Source organism: Glycine soja, chromosome 2 (genome assembly GCF_004193775.1).
Source record: "Glycine soja cultivar W05 chromosome 2, ASM419377v2, whole genome shotgun sequence".
Lineage (NCBI taxonomy): Eukaryota > Viridiplantae > Streptophyta > Magnoliopsida > Fabales > Fabaceae > Glycine > Glycine soja.
Window position 1 is genome coordinate 8,661,428 of NC_041003.1, and position 19,952 is coordinate 8,681,379.

At 32.8% G+C, this 19,952-nt stretch overlaps 2 protein-coding genes across 2 annotated transcripts; both read right to left on the reverse strand.

Annotated features, from left to right (window-relative positions):
- Window positions 1-905: 905 nt before the first annotated feature.
- On the reverse strand, window positions 906-4,579 carry LOC114385653 (probably inactive leucine-rich repeat receptor-like protein kinase At3g28040). Its single transcript, XM_028345659.1, has 2 exons — window positions 2,670-4,579; window positions 906-2,583 (listed from the first exon to the last, which is right to left on the reverse strand). The coding sequence occupies exons 1-2, from the start codon at window positions 4,214-4,216 to the stop codon at window positions 1,107-1,109; spliced, it is 3,024 nt and encodes a 1,007-aa protein (XP_028201460.1). The 5' UTR covers window positions 4,217-4,579; the 3' UTR covers window positions 906-1,106.
- Window positions 4,580-13,610: 9,031 nt separating this feature from the next.
- LOC114385688 (uncharacterized WD repeat-containing protein C2A9.03-like) lies at window positions 13,611-18,942 on the reverse strand. The gene is made up of 9 exons (XM_028345715.1): window positions 18,637-18,942; window positions 18,332-18,499; window positions 18,110-18,196; window positions 17,839-17,979; window positions 17,386-17,496; window positions 16,269-16,360; window positions 16,092-16,197; window positions 15,087-15,173; window positions 13,611-14,278 (listed from the first exon to the last, which is right to left on the reverse strand). The coding sequence occupies exons 1-9, from the start codon at window positions 18,754-18,756 to the stop codon at window positions 13,865-13,867; spliced, it is 1,326 nt and encodes a 441-aa protein (XP_028201516.1). The 5' UTR covers window positions 18,757-18,942; the 3' UTR covers window positions 13,611-13,864.
- Window positions 18,943-19,952: the final 1,010 nt, after the last annotated feature.

The following is a 19,952-nucleotide window of genomic DNA, read 5'->3' on the forward strand; positions in this document are numbered from 1 at the left end:
AGAAATTTGATGGTGAAAAAGAAGTCTCTTTGATTTAACGTTGGAAAACCAATCCTCGCACTTTCTAATGAAAAACGTTTTAACGAAAATGTATAATTTAGATTTAAGTTCATTTTTAATTGCATTTAATGATTTAATGGCTTAACTAATTTTTTCAATTTTAAATCAATCTGGAAATCTACTTGTCTTTGGTGAGCTCTATGTATTAAGGGAAAGAAATTTACAATGTTAACAGCTAAACAATCACAACTAGAAGTTCTTTATTTCTTTTTACTGGGTGCATAGTTTCAAACAGGTTAGCTTTGCATTTTGCAATAGTAATTTTTTAAAAAATCTACAGGCTCTGTTCAGCTGAGGAATGCGTATTTAAGGAATAAACACTCGAGAAAAAAGAAAATTCAAAACGACTTGTATTAACATCTTTTCTGAATATTTTACGGGATGATCTCTCGGATGTGGATTTTGAGCACTCGTTTGCGCTGTTTTTTTTTTTTTTTTTTAATGAAGTACAAATACAATTTATTCTTTATTAAAGAAGTGCAATAATTTATTAATGAAAATAAAATATAAGACGCATAATAAATTATACGTGTGTTTCTATGAAAAACTGCATAAAAAATACTTCGACAAAAATATACAAGTTCTGTTTCAATTCTAATCGCTGCTCGACTCAGATGCAAAAAATAACATTGATAAGACAATTTCTTGAATTCCATTTTGCTCAACTGGGGAAACTTCCCTAAAACTTATTCATCCAAAAATAATAACACCGCAAAACCATATTCATGCCCAAGACTTTTAGATTTGTCCTTTCCAATGAATAATGTGACTACTTTTAATCATGTGTTTATATTGTAGTTTGCATTTGTAGCATAAACTGAAATCAGTAAAAGAGAAAACAAGAGTTGCGAAATACGGATTTATATGATAGTGATTTCCATTTGTACGAGGAAAATCTGCTTGTACATAAAAGAACAGTCCACACAAACCAAATGGCCAAGGAAATTAAAAAGGATACAGAACATAAAGGAAAAAGAAGAAAAAAAAATCTCAATAGTCACAGATTTTCTATATGTCAAGCTAGTTCAACAGAGAAGCATATCTCATCAAAACACTTCCATCCTTTGAGGAACCGGGGTTTTAATGACCTGCAGTATTTGCACCACTTCAGCCATAGTAGGCCTGCTAGAAGGAATTTGAGAGGTGCATACCATTGCTAGCTTCAGAACAGGCAACACCTCATCTTCTGGATACTCACTCATGCTTTGATCCACACACTCCAACACATTACCATGCTCAAGCAACACCCTCACATGGTCATTCAGTATCAGCACATTGTCTTCTCCATACTCCACTGGCCTCCTACCTGTCACCAGCTCAAGGATCATCACTCCAAAACCGTAGACATCACATTTCTCATTGACCCTTAAGCTCTGGCATGCTAATTCTGGTGCCACATATCCTAATGCACTCTGAAACCTGTTGCTCATCACATGCCTGTCCAGCTTTGTCAGAAGCCGAGCCAACCCGAAATCCGAGATCTTGGCATTGTAATTTTCGTCAAGCAAAATGTTACTTGGCTTTATGTTGTAGTGGATGATCGGCGGACGGAAAGAGTGGTGCAAATGAGCAAGCCCCTTTGCTGTTCCAAGCAAGATTTTGAACCTTATAGCCCAAGAAAGAGGAGGACTTGAAGGAAGCCTTTCATGTAGCTTGGCTTGCAAGCTACCATTTGGGGCAAACTCGGTCACTAAAAGCTGTAATTGAGGAGTCCAATAGTATCCTTTCAATGCAATTAGATTTGGGTGCCTTGCTTTCCCTAGGATTCTAACTTCCCTATCAAAGTCTTCTGGATATTGGATTATGTTTGAGGATATAAGCTTCTTGATTGCTACCATTCTACCTTGTGATCCCAATGGAACCTTGTAGAGTGTTCCAAAGACTCCTTCTCCAATCTCAGATGCCTTGTTGAGCAAGGACTCAGGATTGCTGATCCAATCAGGTGAGGAATGGGAATCGAACAGGATAAGCTTTCCTGTGGCTGGACTTCCTGATCTTGAGGAGCTTGAGCACATGCTTTCCAAAGCATTATCCACAAATGTTAGCCTTCTCCTTACAGAAACATTAAGTAGGCTAACAGCAATCACTCCTAAAACAATGACAAAGGATGCAGATATTGCTACAATAGCAGATACACTAAGGAACCTGTGGCGATGGACCTGGCCAGACTCGGATGATTCGTTTCTTTGCCTTTGAGGACTTATTTGGTTGTTATAGGCATTTGGGTCAAGCACTAGTGGTTTGGGGACATTCATCTTACATGGACCCTTCAACAAGGGTGAGCAAAGACCCAGGTTTCCCTCCAATGAACTTTTGTCCAAGTTTTGAAATATGCTACTTGTAGGAAGCCTGCCTGTGAGCCTGTTGTAGGATATGTTCACAGCAAGAAGACTCTGCAGCATTCCAAGCTCCATTGGTATCTCTCCACTAAGCTCATTAAATTCCAGCTTGAGGATTTTGAGCTTGTTTAGCTTTGCCATGGACTTTGGAATTGAACCTGTCAAATTATTGTGAGACGAACTCCTGCATAAAAATAGATAGGAATTAGTATCTTCCAAAAAAGATGTGTAAGAAAAATGATACTAGAGCTTGAGAAATAGGATGCATACAGCAAGTAAAGAGAGCTACAATTTCCAATCTCGGACGGAATATTCCCTTCAAATGAATTTCCATCAAGTTGGAGGACAGCTAAATTGCCTGAGTCACATATATCTGCTGGAATTGAACCGTGCAAGGCACTGTTGCGAAGATCCAAAACCGTCAGGTTCTGAAGGAGGCCGAATTCTGGAGGCATCTGAGAATGAAGATCATTCCAAGACAGATTCAAATATCTTAGTTTTGAAAGAAGACCAGTTTCTGCAGGGATATTCCCTTGGAGATGGTTATCTGAAAGATCCAAGTTGGTGAGAGTTTCCAAGAGCCTGCTTGATCCTGGTGGAATTGAGCCACTCAATCCATTATGGGACAAGTCTATGTCCTCCAATCCTAGGCCAAACAAAGCCTCTGGAATGGTGCCATTGAAACCATTACCTCTGAGCTGGACCACAGATAACTTTGTGCAGGAACTCAATGATGATGGAATAGTTCCAACAAGCTTGTTATTTGAAATGCTCAGGTGAGTCAGTGATCTCAGTTCCCCTATTGACTGTGGGATGCTTCCAGTGAACTGATTGTTTGAGAGCTCTAGGTACTCCAGATTGGTCATGTTACCAATCCATTGAGGGAATTCACTGTTGAAATGATTGTTTGATGCCTTGAAATAGCTCAAAGAACTTAGCATCCCTAGTGACTCAGGTAGTTCTCCACTCAACTGATTATCACTGAAATCCAACCTACTCAGATGCAGGCAGAATCCAATATCAGTGGATAATGGACCTGAAAACTGGTTACCTTGTAATAAGATCTCTTTAAAGTTATGTATGGATGAAATTCCATTAGGTAAAGACCCTGATAAGGCATTGTTGGATAGATCCAAAGTCCTAAGCCTGTTCAATGACCAAATCCCACTGAAGTCTACATTACCGGAGAAACGGTTATTGGAAAGATTAATGCTATTCAATGAGGAACATCTAGACAGTGAGCCAGGAACTGGTCCATCAAATATGTTCCTAGCTAGAGAAATGTGGTGAAGAGAAGAACAGCTCTCAAAAAAACTCTCAGGGACTGGTCCTGAGAATGAATTCTCTGAAAGATCAAGAAATCTTATTGAATTCATATTCACAAAAGAAGTAGGAATGGAACCAGAAAGAGCATTGTGACTAAGGTTCAGCCTCTCAAGACTATTGGAAAGAGTAAGTGATGGGCTAATACTCCCACTCAAGCTGTTGTGAGAAAGGGATAATACCGTTAGATGCTGTAACTTCTCAAGACCTCTTCCAATCTTCCCAGATAGTCCTAAGCCATCCAATGAGACCTCAGAAACTCTTCCACTCTCAGGATTGCACTGCACGAACTGCCATGAACATGGATTGGCATCATCTTCATTCCATGAAGCAAGATAAGAAGAAGGGTCATCAAGGTCTGATTTGAACACAATTAGGCCAAGAACATCATCATTCAACTGGACAGGTATGTCATTGTTCCCCAAACACGTCAGCAAGTATGAAACTGAAATCAGCAAACTCAAAACTCTCAAGTGAAACTGAAAACTGCTCATTCTTCTTCTTCTTTCTCTCCCTCTTGCTGAGGTTGATGGAGTTATATTTCTATCTTTAGACTTTAGTTAGTAGTTAACTATGGCTTCTTTTTTTTCTTTAGGGATAACATAGTATGTGAAAACTGTAATGACTGGCAGATGTTAGTTACACTACTTTAAGCGAAAACGATACTACATCATGTGTGCTCAAGAGAAGAGAATATTTTACCCAAATGGGGTGAGAGATGGGTCATTGAGAAAGCCAATAATGGGGTGAATATGGTATTGTTAGTGTAGTCCGTGATCAAACAGTTTCGGTCCAACAAACGTGGCTAACCTACTGACAAATATTGCCACCCTTACAAGGCCTCTGTCGCGTCCTACAACCTCTACTCTACCTCCTTGTGCCTTCCTTTTCTCTTGTTTTCAAATATTGAGAGAGTTCATATGCTTCTTTCATTTTTTTTTTAATGTGGATTGAAGAATAATTTTGTGTGCATGCATGTGTATATGTGTGTTACTATTTCCCTGTGAGGTTTTTTGTAGTTTTACTATCATTCAAATGGGGAAGAGTATTTTATTGGTGAGAATATTGTTGTTAAATGCTATGATCTTGATGCTTCTATGAGGAGGAGCTAACAGTCTATTTAAAAAGGTCCCTTCTTGTAGTTTAAAATTACAGATACTATGATACTTCCAACTCTTGTCACTGCATGATGCTATGTCGTTTATTTTTCTTTGGTGATTTTAAAATTGATCGATGAAAAAAAAATAGTTGTCCTTCAATCTAGAGAAAAGAATCTTGATCCTGGTAGAATATTAGAGAGAGAGAGAGCTAGAGAGATTGTAGTTCAGATGAAAAATAATACTGTATTAATTTCATTTGCTATAATTGCAATAAAAAAATAATATAGCATGAGTAGTACAACATTAATTAAGGTGGGTGTAGAAAATGTCTATATTGCTAAAGCAAAGAAAATAATAAAAATGAGAACAATAAATTTATATTCAAGATAATTAAATAATTTAACTACATCATATATAGAATTGTTTGATTCCTAATGTCGTTTAGCTTCAGTCATAAATCACTCCATTATAATAATACTGCCTTGGTATATATCAATAGATCCTACAACAATAGGTGACAAAAATCATGTTGCTTTCATGTGTAATGAAAATAAGAAGCTGATTCACTTTTCAGTATATCATCACCTTCGAAAGTAAGGCAATCCATGACAACTACCACTTTTTCCATTGTTTAACTCTAGTAGGAAGAAATATTATTAGGGAGTTTTTATGTGAATATCTTCACTTTAGGTAGAATTTCCAACTGTAAGGTAGCTTTCCAATTTTTTTTTTTAATTTTTGTGTGTGTGGCTAGGAATGTTTCTATTATCTATATTGAGGATATTATTAGCAACACTCTTCTTTTAACTTTCTCTTTGTTATACGTTAAAATTACAAAATTACTGAGAGAAACTAAAAAAAATGTGACCTACAAAATCTTATGATTTCTAATCAATTTTAACCAATAATAAAAAACTTAGTAAAAATAATGTTATCGGTATTTCTCTTATATATCTATTATCATAATAATTATTTTTATTGTATTTTAATATATAAAATTCAGAGCTCAAGACATAAAACTAACACGTTAGGCTAAGTCTTTATTTTTATGACACATCAATCATTTTAAACTATTTTTAATTGCAATGCTGGTTGATATAAGAATTAGTTAACATTTTAGTAGTATGTTTCTTGTTATTTAAATCTTTAGACTTGATGCAATGTTAGAAATGTATAATGCGCAAATTTATATATAAAAAATTAACATACTATTATCATTATCATCCAAAATATGCTCCATGCAATTCCTGATCATAGAGAAATCGATCCATTTATTTATAATCATTTTAAAAGTTTGAAAACACCCGTGCAATGAGTGCATTATTGTGTACATCTCCTTTTTATTATGAATCCAAGTCTACTAGAATCCATCAATATACAGCAAACTGGACTGTGGACTGTATCAGATCAAGCAAGTCATATATTAATTGTACTTTTCTAGTGCAACTTGTCCATCGCATTTAATTCAAGCTATGATATTTTACTCTTAAGAAACTGGCACTGGAAGTGAGAATGAAATGTTTTTTTTATTTAATTTCTATGTATTATAAGTCTAATTTCTTTTATACCTTTAACAAATAAATTATTTTGTTACAGTAGTTTAACCACAGATTTAAAGTTCAAATTCTGAGTATCTAATTATATTAAATATTTAAAGATAGAAATAATTTTATGATTTATAATAATTTTATTCGATTCAAATATAATTATATGTAAAATACCCATAGTTTAGAAGAAAAAAATAATTTGTTTTGTTAGTATATAAAAGTAAAAAATATTTATTACTTATTCCAAAGTTATTGTGAAAAAATACAAATACAAAGTTATTGTGCAAGACAAATAGAAGTATGCAACCACCCATCAATCTCAAACTTCCATTGAACTCAGTGTTCTTCTCATCAGTGACGAGTCTTCAAACTTGTTTCCTCGAACGGTTGCATACTTCTTTTCTCGACCCCATGCGTTCGTTAGCATCTAGCGTTTATTATTTTATTTTTATTTTCCTCTTCCCAATCAAATTTCTTTTTGTTTTGGATTTCTCCCACTGATTGGAAACTTAATAATAAAATGAAATAATTAACAGTTAAAAAACCAACATATTATACGCGTGCTTGTTTTAACTTAATTCTCTTAACATTATATTTTTTAAAATGTATTAATAAGAAAAATGTACGTATTGTATATAAAGCTTTTAATCATTTGCGTATTAGTATTGCACAAATTTTGAAATGATATTCAACCACAAACGTAGTAAATTAATTTGCCAAAAAAAAAAAACGAACGTAGTAAATTATTAAGTTGTCTTTTTTATTACTTTAATTTGTTTTTGTCAAGGGTGTGTTAGAAAATTACGAAACATTCCTGAAAACAATGTCCTTGATTCAAGCTAGAGAATCGAAATTTCTGAAAATATCAGATAATATTATTTAACAATTAAAACAAATTAATGTTCAAAATCAACCAAATGTGGATTTAACAAAACATAAAAAAAATACCTTTCTTAAATATATCATTCCAAGAATCAAATCATTGTAAACAATCCAATAAACCTTAAAAAAAATGTCCCTTCTATTGTAAAACAAAATGATCCCCATCAATGGGTTGATTCTAATGGAAGACATTAGTCCCATACAACATAGTAATCAAATTTTAAATTTGTGTTAAGAGATATATCCATATTTTATATTGATTCGACCGTATATTGAACAAAATTGTTTTTAAAAGAGGATTCTTGTGGGGGAAAAAAAACATGTTGGCAAAGATATCAAATAAAATTGCCCAATATAAGGCCAATGAATAACTTACTATCTTTGAATTTGACTTTTTTTCACACAGTGTTATCACAGTGAGATAATAAAAATGTCTTCGACTATGAAAAATAATAGGAACACAATAATAACAATCTCATCGATACGGTGCCTTAATTAACACTCTCAAAAGGTTTTCTCTCTCCTACAAGTGGTTTAATTATTTTTTCCTCAAAACTCATAACTTTTAGCCAAATTCTTCATTTTCCTTTTTTTCATCATGAGATAAGAAAAAAAAAAAATTACACTGTGTTCAGACTGTTAGGGTTTCAAACTAAGCATATATTCGCGCTTAGGTACACATCATCCTGTCAGGAGCACACGGTGATGGACCAAACTATTCAACCACATAATGTTGGTGATATTAAACTGAGATTATGAAGTAAAATAGAATACAAAACACAAATCTTAGTCTTAAAACCTCGAGTAATAAGTAATAACTAAGAAAACACATGTTCTTTAACCTTGATCCCCATAGGTGTGCAACTAAGCTAGGTCAGTACTAAAGATAAGCTTAAATAAAGAGCCTAAAAGGTATACAATACAATAATTAAATGGAATAAAGTTACAAGAATTTTATCACTTTCAACTCTATGCTTGTTAAAGGATTGAATTACTTGCTTTTGTAAATTGAATTCTATATTTCCATTATACGTATGGTGTAAACCTTACAAACTCGAGCCCTACCCAACCATCATATAACACTATTTTGGGGCAGCTATTTTGCTTTGAATCAGTGCTCACGAACAATTATTCCGGACAAAAGAGAAGATCGAATAGGGAAAGAAAGTACCATTCTTTGAACGGGATAAAATAATGATATAGTTGGTTGAATGAGTTAAGTCTTGTTTTGAAAACATGGTTATATATTCTCTGATTCCCATACTCCTTCAATCTTTTTTTATTTTTTAAGATCATCACATAAAGGATATGGCAACTTTAAACAAGCCATAGAGAGTAATAATAGCTGTGGTAATTACTGAACTTCTTTTTTTTTTTTTATAATAAAAACCTCTTTTAATGATATGGGGGAGATTGAACAGCTTTTTTCCTTCTTTTTTTTTTTTTTGAAAGGAACCGTTTTTCCCTTCCAACTTACAAATTTATGATTAATTTTTTTTGCTAGTTACTATGTATATTAAGTGATTATTCGTATATATATATATATATATATATATATATATATATATATATATATATATAATTAATTAATTAATTTATTCATATTTAAAGTTGCTTATCACTTTTTAAGGATGTATTATGCGATAATCGAATTGGAGTCTTTCTACACAAACTCATGTTACTAATTGAGTCAGAGACATTAATTGGATTAATATATGAAGTGATTAGTAAATGGAAACTAAAAAAATCATGCAGTAATATTATTGTTCATCAAAGAAAATGAAATAGTTTTTAAAATTAAGATGATAGCAACTAGTTTTCATTGAGAGGACCACGGGTAAGAGATAATAATTTGGAATGTGTATATGTTTTAGTCGATGTGGGTCCAAGGCAACATGGGCTACGCGTGATGGGCACCGGCGGTGGTCACAACACAACTCACTCAGAAAATCCAAATCTGATTCACGGGATTCTTTTGGGGCACTTCTCACTACCCTACACACACTCTCTTCCTATTTTCTTTCTTTGTCCCCTTATATTTCAACACAAGATCCAATTATGTGCATCAAATTCTGATTTTATGCAACTATACCTTGAGAGGGATTTTCAATTCCTCCCCCTTTTGAAAGTTTAATCCTTATGAGAAAATGTTGTGGTTAAAAAAAATTGAAAGAGTTAATCAAGGAGAACAAAACAAGATGCAGGCAAGATCTTGCTTTTAATAATTTGTAGGTTTGAGAGCCTCTCTTATATCTTTATAATAGGATAAATGTATATTTTTGTTTTTTTTATATTTTCTCTACTCTGAACTGAGTCAACAAACACATTATTATCTTTCTCTAAAAATTTCACTATAAAAAATGTGCTTAATACACATACTAAAATTTAAAAGAATCTTGGTTGGTTTTTTTTAATTAATTTTAATAGAAAAAAAATTAAAATCTCATTTATATGAATATTGCCCTTTACTCCTCAGCTCCTCTCTTCTCTCACAATCCGGATGCAAAGGGTATTAAGATCTGCTTTTTGGGTCATGCTCATTTGGGTTGGGCTTTCCTGGAATTCAATCTAGAAAATAAATAAACATACTCATCACAATTGTCACAAAATTTGACCTATCAAGTCATGCGCAAAATTGAAAATTAAATCATTAAAAATCAAATTTTGAAAATATTCATGATTCTAACATTTTAAAAAAAATATACAAAAACAACACAAGCTTTATATTCTATATTGAGCTTAAGTGTTTTGTTTTTATTTTTGAATGATTCGAAAAAAAAAATCTTGCGTATAGGAGTAAGGTTTTTTTTAAGGCAAAAGGTTTTTTTCATGTGATACTTTAAGTATGTAGAACCTAGATGTTGCGCTGGTTATTAATACTTTTTGTTTCATTAATTTAATATTAAAAAATTGTCTTACTTGTTAGAATTAAGGTACACTAAAATAATTTATTTACCTATAATGTAAGTAATAAGACCAAGTATATGTGTACACATCAATATGAACACAAATGCTAACCTTATTGTTCGGATGAAGTTTAAATACAATTTCTTTTAATGCAGGTAGTGTAACTACAAATACTTTATTACCCTGTCTAAATTCTACACATTGTGATTCCTAGTCTTCTAAAGGAATTCATGTATGTTGATTAGGGGTGGGTAAACGGGCCCAGGTCCATGGACTGATCCGCGGGGCCCGCGGTCCACGCGAGTTACGAACCAATTTTTTTAAATGGTCCATGGTTATGTCATATTTTTGGGCCCGCCCCGCTTAATCCGCGGACTATGCGGGTTTGGCCCACGGGATCCGCGGGTTGCCTGCAACCCGCAACCCGCATTAAGTTTAATTTGTGTGATCTTGACCCAATTATATTAGGTTTAATTTTCTCTTTTTCACTTTAATTTTTTTTTAAAATAACAGATAAAGAAATATATTAGATAAAATAAATATATAAAGATAAAAATAAAAGATTTAAATTAAAAGATGATAAAGATAAAAAAGGATGAGATAAGAAAAATAAAAGATTAAGATAAAAAAGATAAGTGATAACCTGCTAAAAATCTTCTTTTTTGATATTTTCTTGATTTTTTCCTCTTTTAATCTATCATTTTCATATCTGAAAGTCATAAATAATAAAAATATCAATTCTTATCATTTAAGCCAAAAATAATTGTTAAATAAATATTTTTAAAGATATTTCAATATATTTTTATTATAAAAAATAGCTCACATCATATTTAGTGGCTAAAAACATTTTTTCTCCTCACGTGTGCTTAACAAATACCGAACTAGGCTTCTTGTTGACAATATATACTAAAAATTGGTCACTAGTATTTGATATGCAGGGTAAATAATATGTAATAATTATTGTCTTTTAATCACTTAACTTGATTTTATTCTAATATTTATTATTATTTCGAGTTTTAGGAAAAGAAGATGAAGATATGGAGATGAAGAAGACTCAAGCTACTTCAAATATGAAACCATTCGTTGTTGGAGATGTTTAAATTTCATATTTTAGATTTATTGCTTGGATTTTCTTTTGTTAAGACATTATTTATTTTATTGATGTAATTGACTAATTATTGAGATTTTATTTACATTTGTATTGAACTTAATTTGATTGTATTATATTTTTATTGAAATTAAAATTCTTTTAAAACTAGGCCCGCAGACCGGCCCGTTTGACCCGCGGGGTCCGCGGGGCGGGGACAGACCAATTTATTTGGTCCGTGTAAGAAACGGGACGGATTAGACCAGTCCGCTACCAATGTGGGCTTATGCGGGCGGACCTTATGTGAGACTGGCCGGCCCGTTACCCACCTCTAATGTTGATATTCTAAATAAAGTCGATTTATCTTCATTAATTGTGTGAGTTAAAATTTAAAACTCTTGAGTTGGTACTTGATGCTGAGAAATGGGATATTGTTAGTCACCTTCCTGCTCCAAAACAAACATTCATCATATATCCTACGCAATCCAATCCCCTTAACGTAGAATAGTGATGCACCATTTTATATATATGACTTCAAATCAAACCAATGCGAGTTCTACTCAAATTATATCATGAAATGGATTATCAAAATGACCCATCTAACTGTTCGAGTTATTCCACATTCTTTGGAATCTAGAAAAGGAATGCTAATGCTATATTGCTATATGTTACGAAATTATTAGTCTCTACGAAGGTAAGCCCGAAATAATTATTTTTTTATTAGTTAAAAAATTAAAAAGAAAATGGAAAAAAAATAAAGGCATTTGATGGAAATCATGGAGAACCATTGATTTAAGTTTTTGTTCATTTTGAGCTAAATTGTTTGGTAAGATTTGACAACTTTCATTTAGAAAGAGGGATGTTATATGCTACGAAATTAGTTTCTACGAAAATAAGAACAAGGATAGTTGTTTTCTTTTGGTTGGTTAAAAAGTTTAAGAAAAAAAAACAAAAGCATTTGATAAAAATCTTGGAGAACCTTAGATTTTAAGTTTCCATGAATTTTCGTGCTAAATTGTTTCGTACAATTTAGCAACTTTCATTTAGAAAGAGTAATGTTATATGGTACAACATTACTCACCAGCTTCTCAAAAAAAGAAAAAAAAAATTAGCTCCTCGAAAATCATCCACATATATATTGGCTTTCTATAATATAAAAATTGTGCGTTGTTGTGTTTGTCTTCTGATTTCATTGTGGTTGTTATGTTCCCATTGAGTCTATATAACCGGCCCCTTATTATAATTTAATAAACGACTAATAGTTTCAATTTCAAACCATACTACCGGATATATTTCTTTTGAAGGCCTCCTTTATTTGGTAGCCAATTAAATAATTTTAGTCAAGAATATCAAAACAAATTAATTAAAATAAAATTCATGAAAATATTAAAAACAAATAATTATCATCACTATCCACTAAGGTCTAAGGGCTGACCAAGGTAAAGCAAAGATAGGCTAAATTGCTCATAAAACTACTTTAAAATTACCAAGGAGATTATAGCTAACCAATTTATCAAGATTTCAGAAGACTCTTTGAAGATGAAATCCCTAGATTTATACTCAAGCTTTAAAATACAAAACTCCTAAAAATGATTACGTGCTAAGAATTCATTTTCTCAATATAGCATCCATTGTCTCAAAGCTATGAAGGTTGAGAACAGAATGAGCAAAAATAGTCCTTTAAGTAACGTGTTTGATCATTGAAGATGTAAGAATTAGGCTTGAAACGTGGAAGCTATGAATTACTATTAGCTTTTGAAAATTGCATCTAAAACATAGAACCAAACACGCTAAAAATCCTGAAATGATGCTTGAAAGAAAGATCACTTTTATCTACTGCTTTTAATCACTTGTTTGATGAAATGAGTGGCATTCAAATGATTTGAGATTCCTGTGCTTCTTTCTATTAATTTTTCTGTTTCCTTTCCAGATATAGCCAGACATTTTTCTACTTTTTTTTCCTTTCCGTTTTTATAAATTTCAATTTATACAGTATGCACAAAGCAATGATGTTTCCTTCAAAAATTACTTAAAAACTGTAAAGAGAACGAGATAAATGCCATTAACAATTTAACATACCATTCCCAATATAATCTCTATATTTGATAAACACATTCCATATACACTTCACTAATTAACTTGCACTCACTTTTTATTAGTGACATTTTCGTAAAACTTGTCTAATAATAAAGAATGTTACTAAGTTTTTTCAAAATAATCATTCAAACACAATATCCAGAAAAAGAACATTTAACAGCCAATGCCAAGGCGCATTTACTCCTAAGAAGTTACTTAACCGAGCACCATTTGCTTTCCGAATAAAAGTAAGCCATGCTATGTTATTATCCATTGTAGGATGCAGACATGAAGACAATGTACTTAACATTAATACCATGCAATTTGCGATTTCTGCTGGTGGCATTCACATCAGAAACTCAGAAATACAAGGAAGGTGAGACATGATTTCATTGTACAGATATCTTATGATGATGCTGTGGTCTTGATTAATCAGACTGACCAACATAGAGTACTGCGAAAAACAAATGGAAAGGATCTAGAATCTTAAACTTCTCTAAAAATCAACATGATATTCCTAAATCAAACAAGCAGAAATCAAGATCAACAGTAGGCATCAAGATATTTATATTGGTGCTTCCTATTATACTGAAGTAAGCTTGCATAAGTCCGGTCCCAAATTCCAATATACATACACTCATCATCAGGGCTCAGAGAAACCCCAGAAATTTCCCCAAAGAAATCAATCTCTTGACGTTTTCTATAGTCTGCTTTCGTGCTATAAACATGCACAAAATCTGCAGGCTCAGCAACCACCATATATTGACCATCCGAAGAAAACCGAATAGACCGGGTTGCCCCTAGGTTATTCTTGAGAATGGCAGTAGGAGATGATAAGTGTCTAACATCCCATACTCTGCAAGTCTTATCCTGATTCCCCGTTGCAAAGGTACATCCATCGGGATGCCACGCAGAAGCGAAAGAGTAATCTCGATGACCAACCAAATTGGCAACAGTCTAAAAAATCAAACAAGCCTCAGAAGTTAGTGGAAGTTTCTTCAGCATGGTATGCTGTTGTTTGGGAAAGTATAAAGCTAAAAGTAACTACATAGTGCTTAATTTCATTGCATTCGTATTTTGAAACACTATCTCCCATTCCCAGCCCGTTTCATATCTAGCATGCATTCACTATCCCTTGGAGATGTTTAACAATGAGTACCCATGCGGCCATATCATAGCATATATGTTCAAAGAAAGTTTTACTTGTTTCACATTTTCTCCTCGTATGATCAATTTAAACTAAAGATAGATAGATCAGCAACATGCACATAAAAAATTATGATAAGTACAAGGAACTAGATTCAAATTGATCAAAATAATTCACAAAAATTGATAACCAAAGGAATAAGGAAGATCTAAAATGATTACCCCTCCTGAATCTAAAGGCATGCTTCCAAAAGTAACAAAGAGCTAGGGACTTATTTTAACAAAAAAACTGCAAAATATTTTCCAACTTTCTACCAATAATTTAAGATAAAGAAAATTCCAAGCTAATGAAAGGATAAATGTTAGTTTTCTCTAGCATTTACAAATCTACATACAAGCCAAATATGAAACTTTTCCAGCTTCACAACCATATGAATCATTCTCCGTCACAAAAAGAATCGTAGACATAAATTTAGGAAAAAAAAACTAAAGGATTTGATCCATTAGCAAATGCATGAACTAAACCAAAGACAGCAACAGAATATTCCCCGGGAAAAGTAGGAAAAAATGTACTTGAAAAGAAATTTCCAATAGATGCATGTTCAGTGGAACTATGTACCTTCCCATTTTGAGGATCCACTAGCAGTCCATCTAGGTTATCTCCAACAACAGTCATAAGCTTCCGGTCTGGACTGATTGATGTGTGCTGTATCAAGAGCAAATGGTTAGGAATCAAGGAAGTACATATAAAATATAAATTATAAATAAGTTGTTAATGCAACTGCCATGCTTGAAACAAGAAAATCAGTTTAAGACAATCAAAGAGTACAAGAAATTTGAACAATAGAGAAACTAGTCAAATTCAATTCTTCTTTGCTTTACTTGATTATGCTGCCTTTCATTCTAATCAAGATATGGAATTTGGAACCTGGATTCTTCTGGTATTTTTCAAATTTTCATGCAAATCTTCAATTTCTCATTTATTTTCCTACAAGGGAAAGCTTTCCCTAGATAATTCAATTTGGAAATCCAAAGCTTCTTCTAAGGTAAATTTTTTCCAGCTAGAGATGAACTTAACCTAGTTGGTTGGATCAGTTTCTTCATGCCCACTTTCAAGGGTTTGGAAATAAGAATTAAAATGAAAATCAAAACAATATGGCCCTGTGTGGTTTGTGAGGTGTAGTGTATGTGACTGGAAAGGAATGCTTCAATCTATAAGGGTGCATCATATCCTCTAAATTTGCTATAGATAGAAGTGTGTGTGTGGCTTCCCTATGGTCTTCAGCACATGTATTATTTCATGGAATCAACATATAATATATACAAAGAGATTGGACAGCTTTTCTACACTAACTAGTTTTATAGTTATAGGACTTCAACTTTTGTGTCTCTGTTTTGATTTTATTTATCAGTTCTGAGTTCTTATCCTGCATCTTTTTTATCTGTTTTCTCTCTACTCCTTATACAATTTTTTTTCTAATCAACTAAAGAAAATAACAAAAAAAATACAACAGTATAAGAGAGGAAAGTTGAAAAGAACCCGAATGGGAGAATAATTAGCTAAAAAAGGAAAAGAAAATAAAAAAATATACTGCATCAGTCAGATTGCATAGAGAGTGCTCACATTCACCGGCCAAGAGAACTGGAAGTTATTCAAAGGCTGAAACCTTTCTGTGTCATATTCTCTCACACCACAATCATTATTGGAAGCAATAATATGAGTTGCACCACTGCAAAAGTTTCCATGTCAAGCAATGTTCATGTTCCAAACTGAGACAAATAAACTTGGTACGAAAAATACCTCAAGCTGTCATATATTTCAATTGCATTTGTTATAGCATTATCATCATGTGTGGTCCGTGTACAAAAGCTTACTCCTTTCTTATTCAAACGCTGCATTCAATATAGACATTATAAGCTGCATCCAACATAATCCTAATAGGACAAACTAGAGAAACAGAGAGAAGTAGCAGGCTTGTGTAGCAGCAATAATTCCTACTACATATCCAATAAAATGAATAAATTAATATATATATACACACACACACTAAGTATATATTGCCAAACCAGACAGAAGCAAGCCACAAGAGAAGAAAGAGAGGAACAAGCACCGAGATCATAGAATCATGAATATCTATTAAGGCAAGCCCCGTGAATTAAGGAAGGTTTGACCCCCAAAAGCAAGTGTGATTAACTACAAGTTAATCTTAGGCTATTAAGTGGAGCTTGATTGAGAAGTGATTGTGACAGAAACAGGAAAAGTAGAAATAAGGGAGACAAAACTCCTCACAAGCAGAGGTACCCATTTATTAAAGTGTAAACAAGGTGGTATTTTGAACCAAACTGGTCAAACAGGCCTTTTGTTTCCCAAGATTCAATCTTACCTCTAGATATTACTCTCCAAAGTCAAAAAGTTCAACAATATTTAACAGGGAATCTGCCAGAAATGAAAATCTAAAGAAAAATGTGTTCCTCTTTAGTACATACAAGGATCATAAGGAAAATATAAAAGATAAGGTTTTCACAAGAGTGAGTTTAGACTCAAAGTTTTAGTAACTTAATGCAAGGAACCACATATCAACCAAACCCTCCAGATCACTGATTCCATACTGATAACCTGCAATTCTTTTAATGAATGTGTAGCCCTCTCTAACCACCTGCCCTACATTTGCCACGGGAGAATTTGTTCACAGCAACCCACATCCCAGGGAACAAGCATGGAAAAATAAAAAGTGGCATACCAGACATTATTTCCTCATTTTAAATAATCATATTGGCAAGTGAAGTAACTACAATAGCAGTCCCCTGCCCCCAAGAGAGAGATGTATCTGTAGCCTAAAGAAGTTACTTATCATTCAATGAAGTATCAGAAGCCTAAAGAACATGTATACGATAAGGAACAAATCACGTAGACTCACCTTACAAGTAAGCTCTCCTTGGAAGCCACCAGCAACAAGAAGATTATCCTTGACGGCTAATGTGCTAATCTGGGTCTGAGAAAATCCTTCCAACAAATTTCCTGCATATCTCTACAAGACCAAAGAATGCATAATTAAGTAAAGCAAAGAAATTACATATGTATACTTAAGTAAAGCACTATTGAAGCCATTTAAATTGTGTTCCTGTATAAAATTAATCATAATTAACACACTTAACTACAAGAAATTCTCAAATGAACCATGTTATGTTCTCCAATTCATTAACCAGTAACCACACATGACACACGTATATTGAACAGCTGTAAGTTTCTTATGATTTATAAAAATTGCAGGTTCCACATAAGTGTTGCATTAATAAGCATGAAAAAATGCAAGTAACACTCATTCCTCTTTCTTTATAGATGAACAAGGTTGTGTAAGACACTGCATTACCTTAGTAGGGGTCGGGGCCACATGCCCAGCAAAATTGATTATCTCAGACAAATTACCACTTAGTGATGACCAGTGATTAACTGAGTAGTTGGAGATAAGATAGACATCATGTTTTGAAGTTGCCCATACTAAGTTTCTCAGCTGCATCCCACAAACAAATATGACATTAAACTAGATTTTTTTTCTTCAGTAAAAGTCATTACATTAGGCTTAACCATTCCAAAAGCAGGAAAATATTAGGTGCATGCAGCACATGAAAAAGTCAACAAACCTGAAAATGAAGGATGGTAGGCTTAACCATTCTTGTATTATAGAAGAATTCATAGTAATTGCCACCCTTCTCCATTTGCTTAAACTCCTGGGACCCCAATAGGGAAAAAAAGAAGTAAACTTTTGAACATCAAAACATTTGTGAAACAAATTCTGATTCTATTTCCATGCTCCACAACAACCCCAAACAAAGGACAAAGAGGAAACAGAAAAAGAAAAAGACCTTGTCCACAGCATCCCCAGATGTAAGAATGTTCTCAAAATTCCTATATTGCTCAAGCCTTGTCAATCTGTACCTCTCCCTTGATATGTTCAACCTCTCCCATGGAATTCCCTGAATATCCTTTCCCTTTCTTGCTTGAGCAGCTGATGTATCAGTCACCTTAGTAAGCTGTTCCAATCACCAAAGACATCAAAAACCCAATTTTCTCCAAGTTCAATGAATACATACATGAATACATAAAACAACTCAAAAAATAAATATAAGAATGCAAACCTAAAAAGAAAAAGGAAAAGAAAGAAACAAACCATCTCATATTCATCAAGAGCAGCATCCCCAACACCCCCACCATGGTTTTGGTCATCAATTTCGTCAAAGAAATCGTCTTCGTCCTTGTGATCTAAAGGGTACATGTCATGATCGGACATGAAGGCTTTCGTGCATCAAAGTTCGAACCTTTTTTTTTTTCTTCTAGATTGCAGTGTCTTCGTTCGTTCGTTTGTTTGTTCTAGGATTAGGAAAGGTGAATGAACAAACACGGTTACCTCTTCTCCTGCATCTTAATATATCAATAAAAATTTCTAAGCGAAGGAACAAAAGAAAGCAACAATAAATGGGATTAAAGGGTTTCTTCTGTAACGTGTGCTTTGAAAAAATTAAAATATCTATATAAATATTTTATATCTTAGTATTTTAATATATTTTTAAATCATTTATAAGAAAGCAATTATTGTTTTGTTTTTAATATGTAGGTCCAAAAGAAACGTTATAAATCTTGTAAGAAAAAGCATAATATTTAGTTTTAAGAAATTAAAAATATATAATAAAGTATATCACATTTTTCTTAATTAAAGCCGTTACGATACTATTTAATAAGATGTTAAGATCTTAAAAGAATATAAATTACATGTGTTTTAACACAGTTTTCTTATTAAAAACTAAATTTTATGGGTCTCGGTAAACAGTTAATTCACTCTATATTGAATAGATGCATATAAAAATAAAATAAAAATATTACATTGGTTTACAAATCCTATGATTCATATCTTATAATTACCAAGGCAGGGGAACGGAATGGGTATATATTATTGCTTTGCGAATTGCGATGGGAATGTGGATGTGAACTGAGTAAAGGAGCATTGTGTTGTGTGTGGACGAAAAAGGAGATGATGACAACCTCGTGGGACCTTAAGGATGTTTGTTTTTCTTTCTTTGTTTTTAGCATAGTGCCATAATTTGCTTTTAAATTTCTCTAATCATGGATGATTCTTTATTGAAGTAGATGAATTTTCAAATTCATCTTATCAAATTATTATTATGATAAAAGTGAACTTAAATTAAACAGTGATAGTACTTGTTAGTACAAAGGAACGGTAACTTGTGAATCTAATTCATCTTCTAGCTAGATAGGTAAAAGAATCATGCAATTAAGCTTAATTATAACTTTTAAGACAAATGTTAATTAGTGTTCTAAAATATTAGTTAAAAAATTGAAAGAAAATCTTTCAAAAAAACTAAAAAAATATTTTTATTAGAATGTACAAAATTTTATTGTTGGTGACTATTTTTAAGTTTTCTTATATTAATAATTAATGTCTTAAAGACATTAGTTACAAAATCCAAT

Bases quoted from the DNA above. Each gene is read 5' to 3' on its own strand.
- LOC114385653 (XM_028345659.1), bottom strand. From the start codon at position 4,216: ATGAGCAGTTTTCAGTTTCACTTGAGAGTTTTGAGTTTGCTGATTTCA. The intron at 2,584-2,669 runs GTATGCATCCTA...ATTTTTATGCAG, and splicing joins TGTAGCTCTCTTTACTTGCT to GAGTTCGTCTCACAATAATT.
- LOC114385688 (XM_028345715.1), bottom strand. From the start codon at position 18,756: ATGTCCGATCATGACATGTACCCTTTAGATCACAAGGACGAAGACGAT. The intron at 16,361-17,385 runs GTGAGTCTACGT...TATTGAATGCAG, and splicing joins AAGGAGAGCTTACTTGTAAG to CGTTTGAATAAGAAAGGAGT. The intron at 15,174-16,091 runs GTGAGCACTCTC...CTCTTGATACAG, and splicing joins AGTTCTCTTGGCCGGTGAAT to CACACATCAATCAGTCCAGA.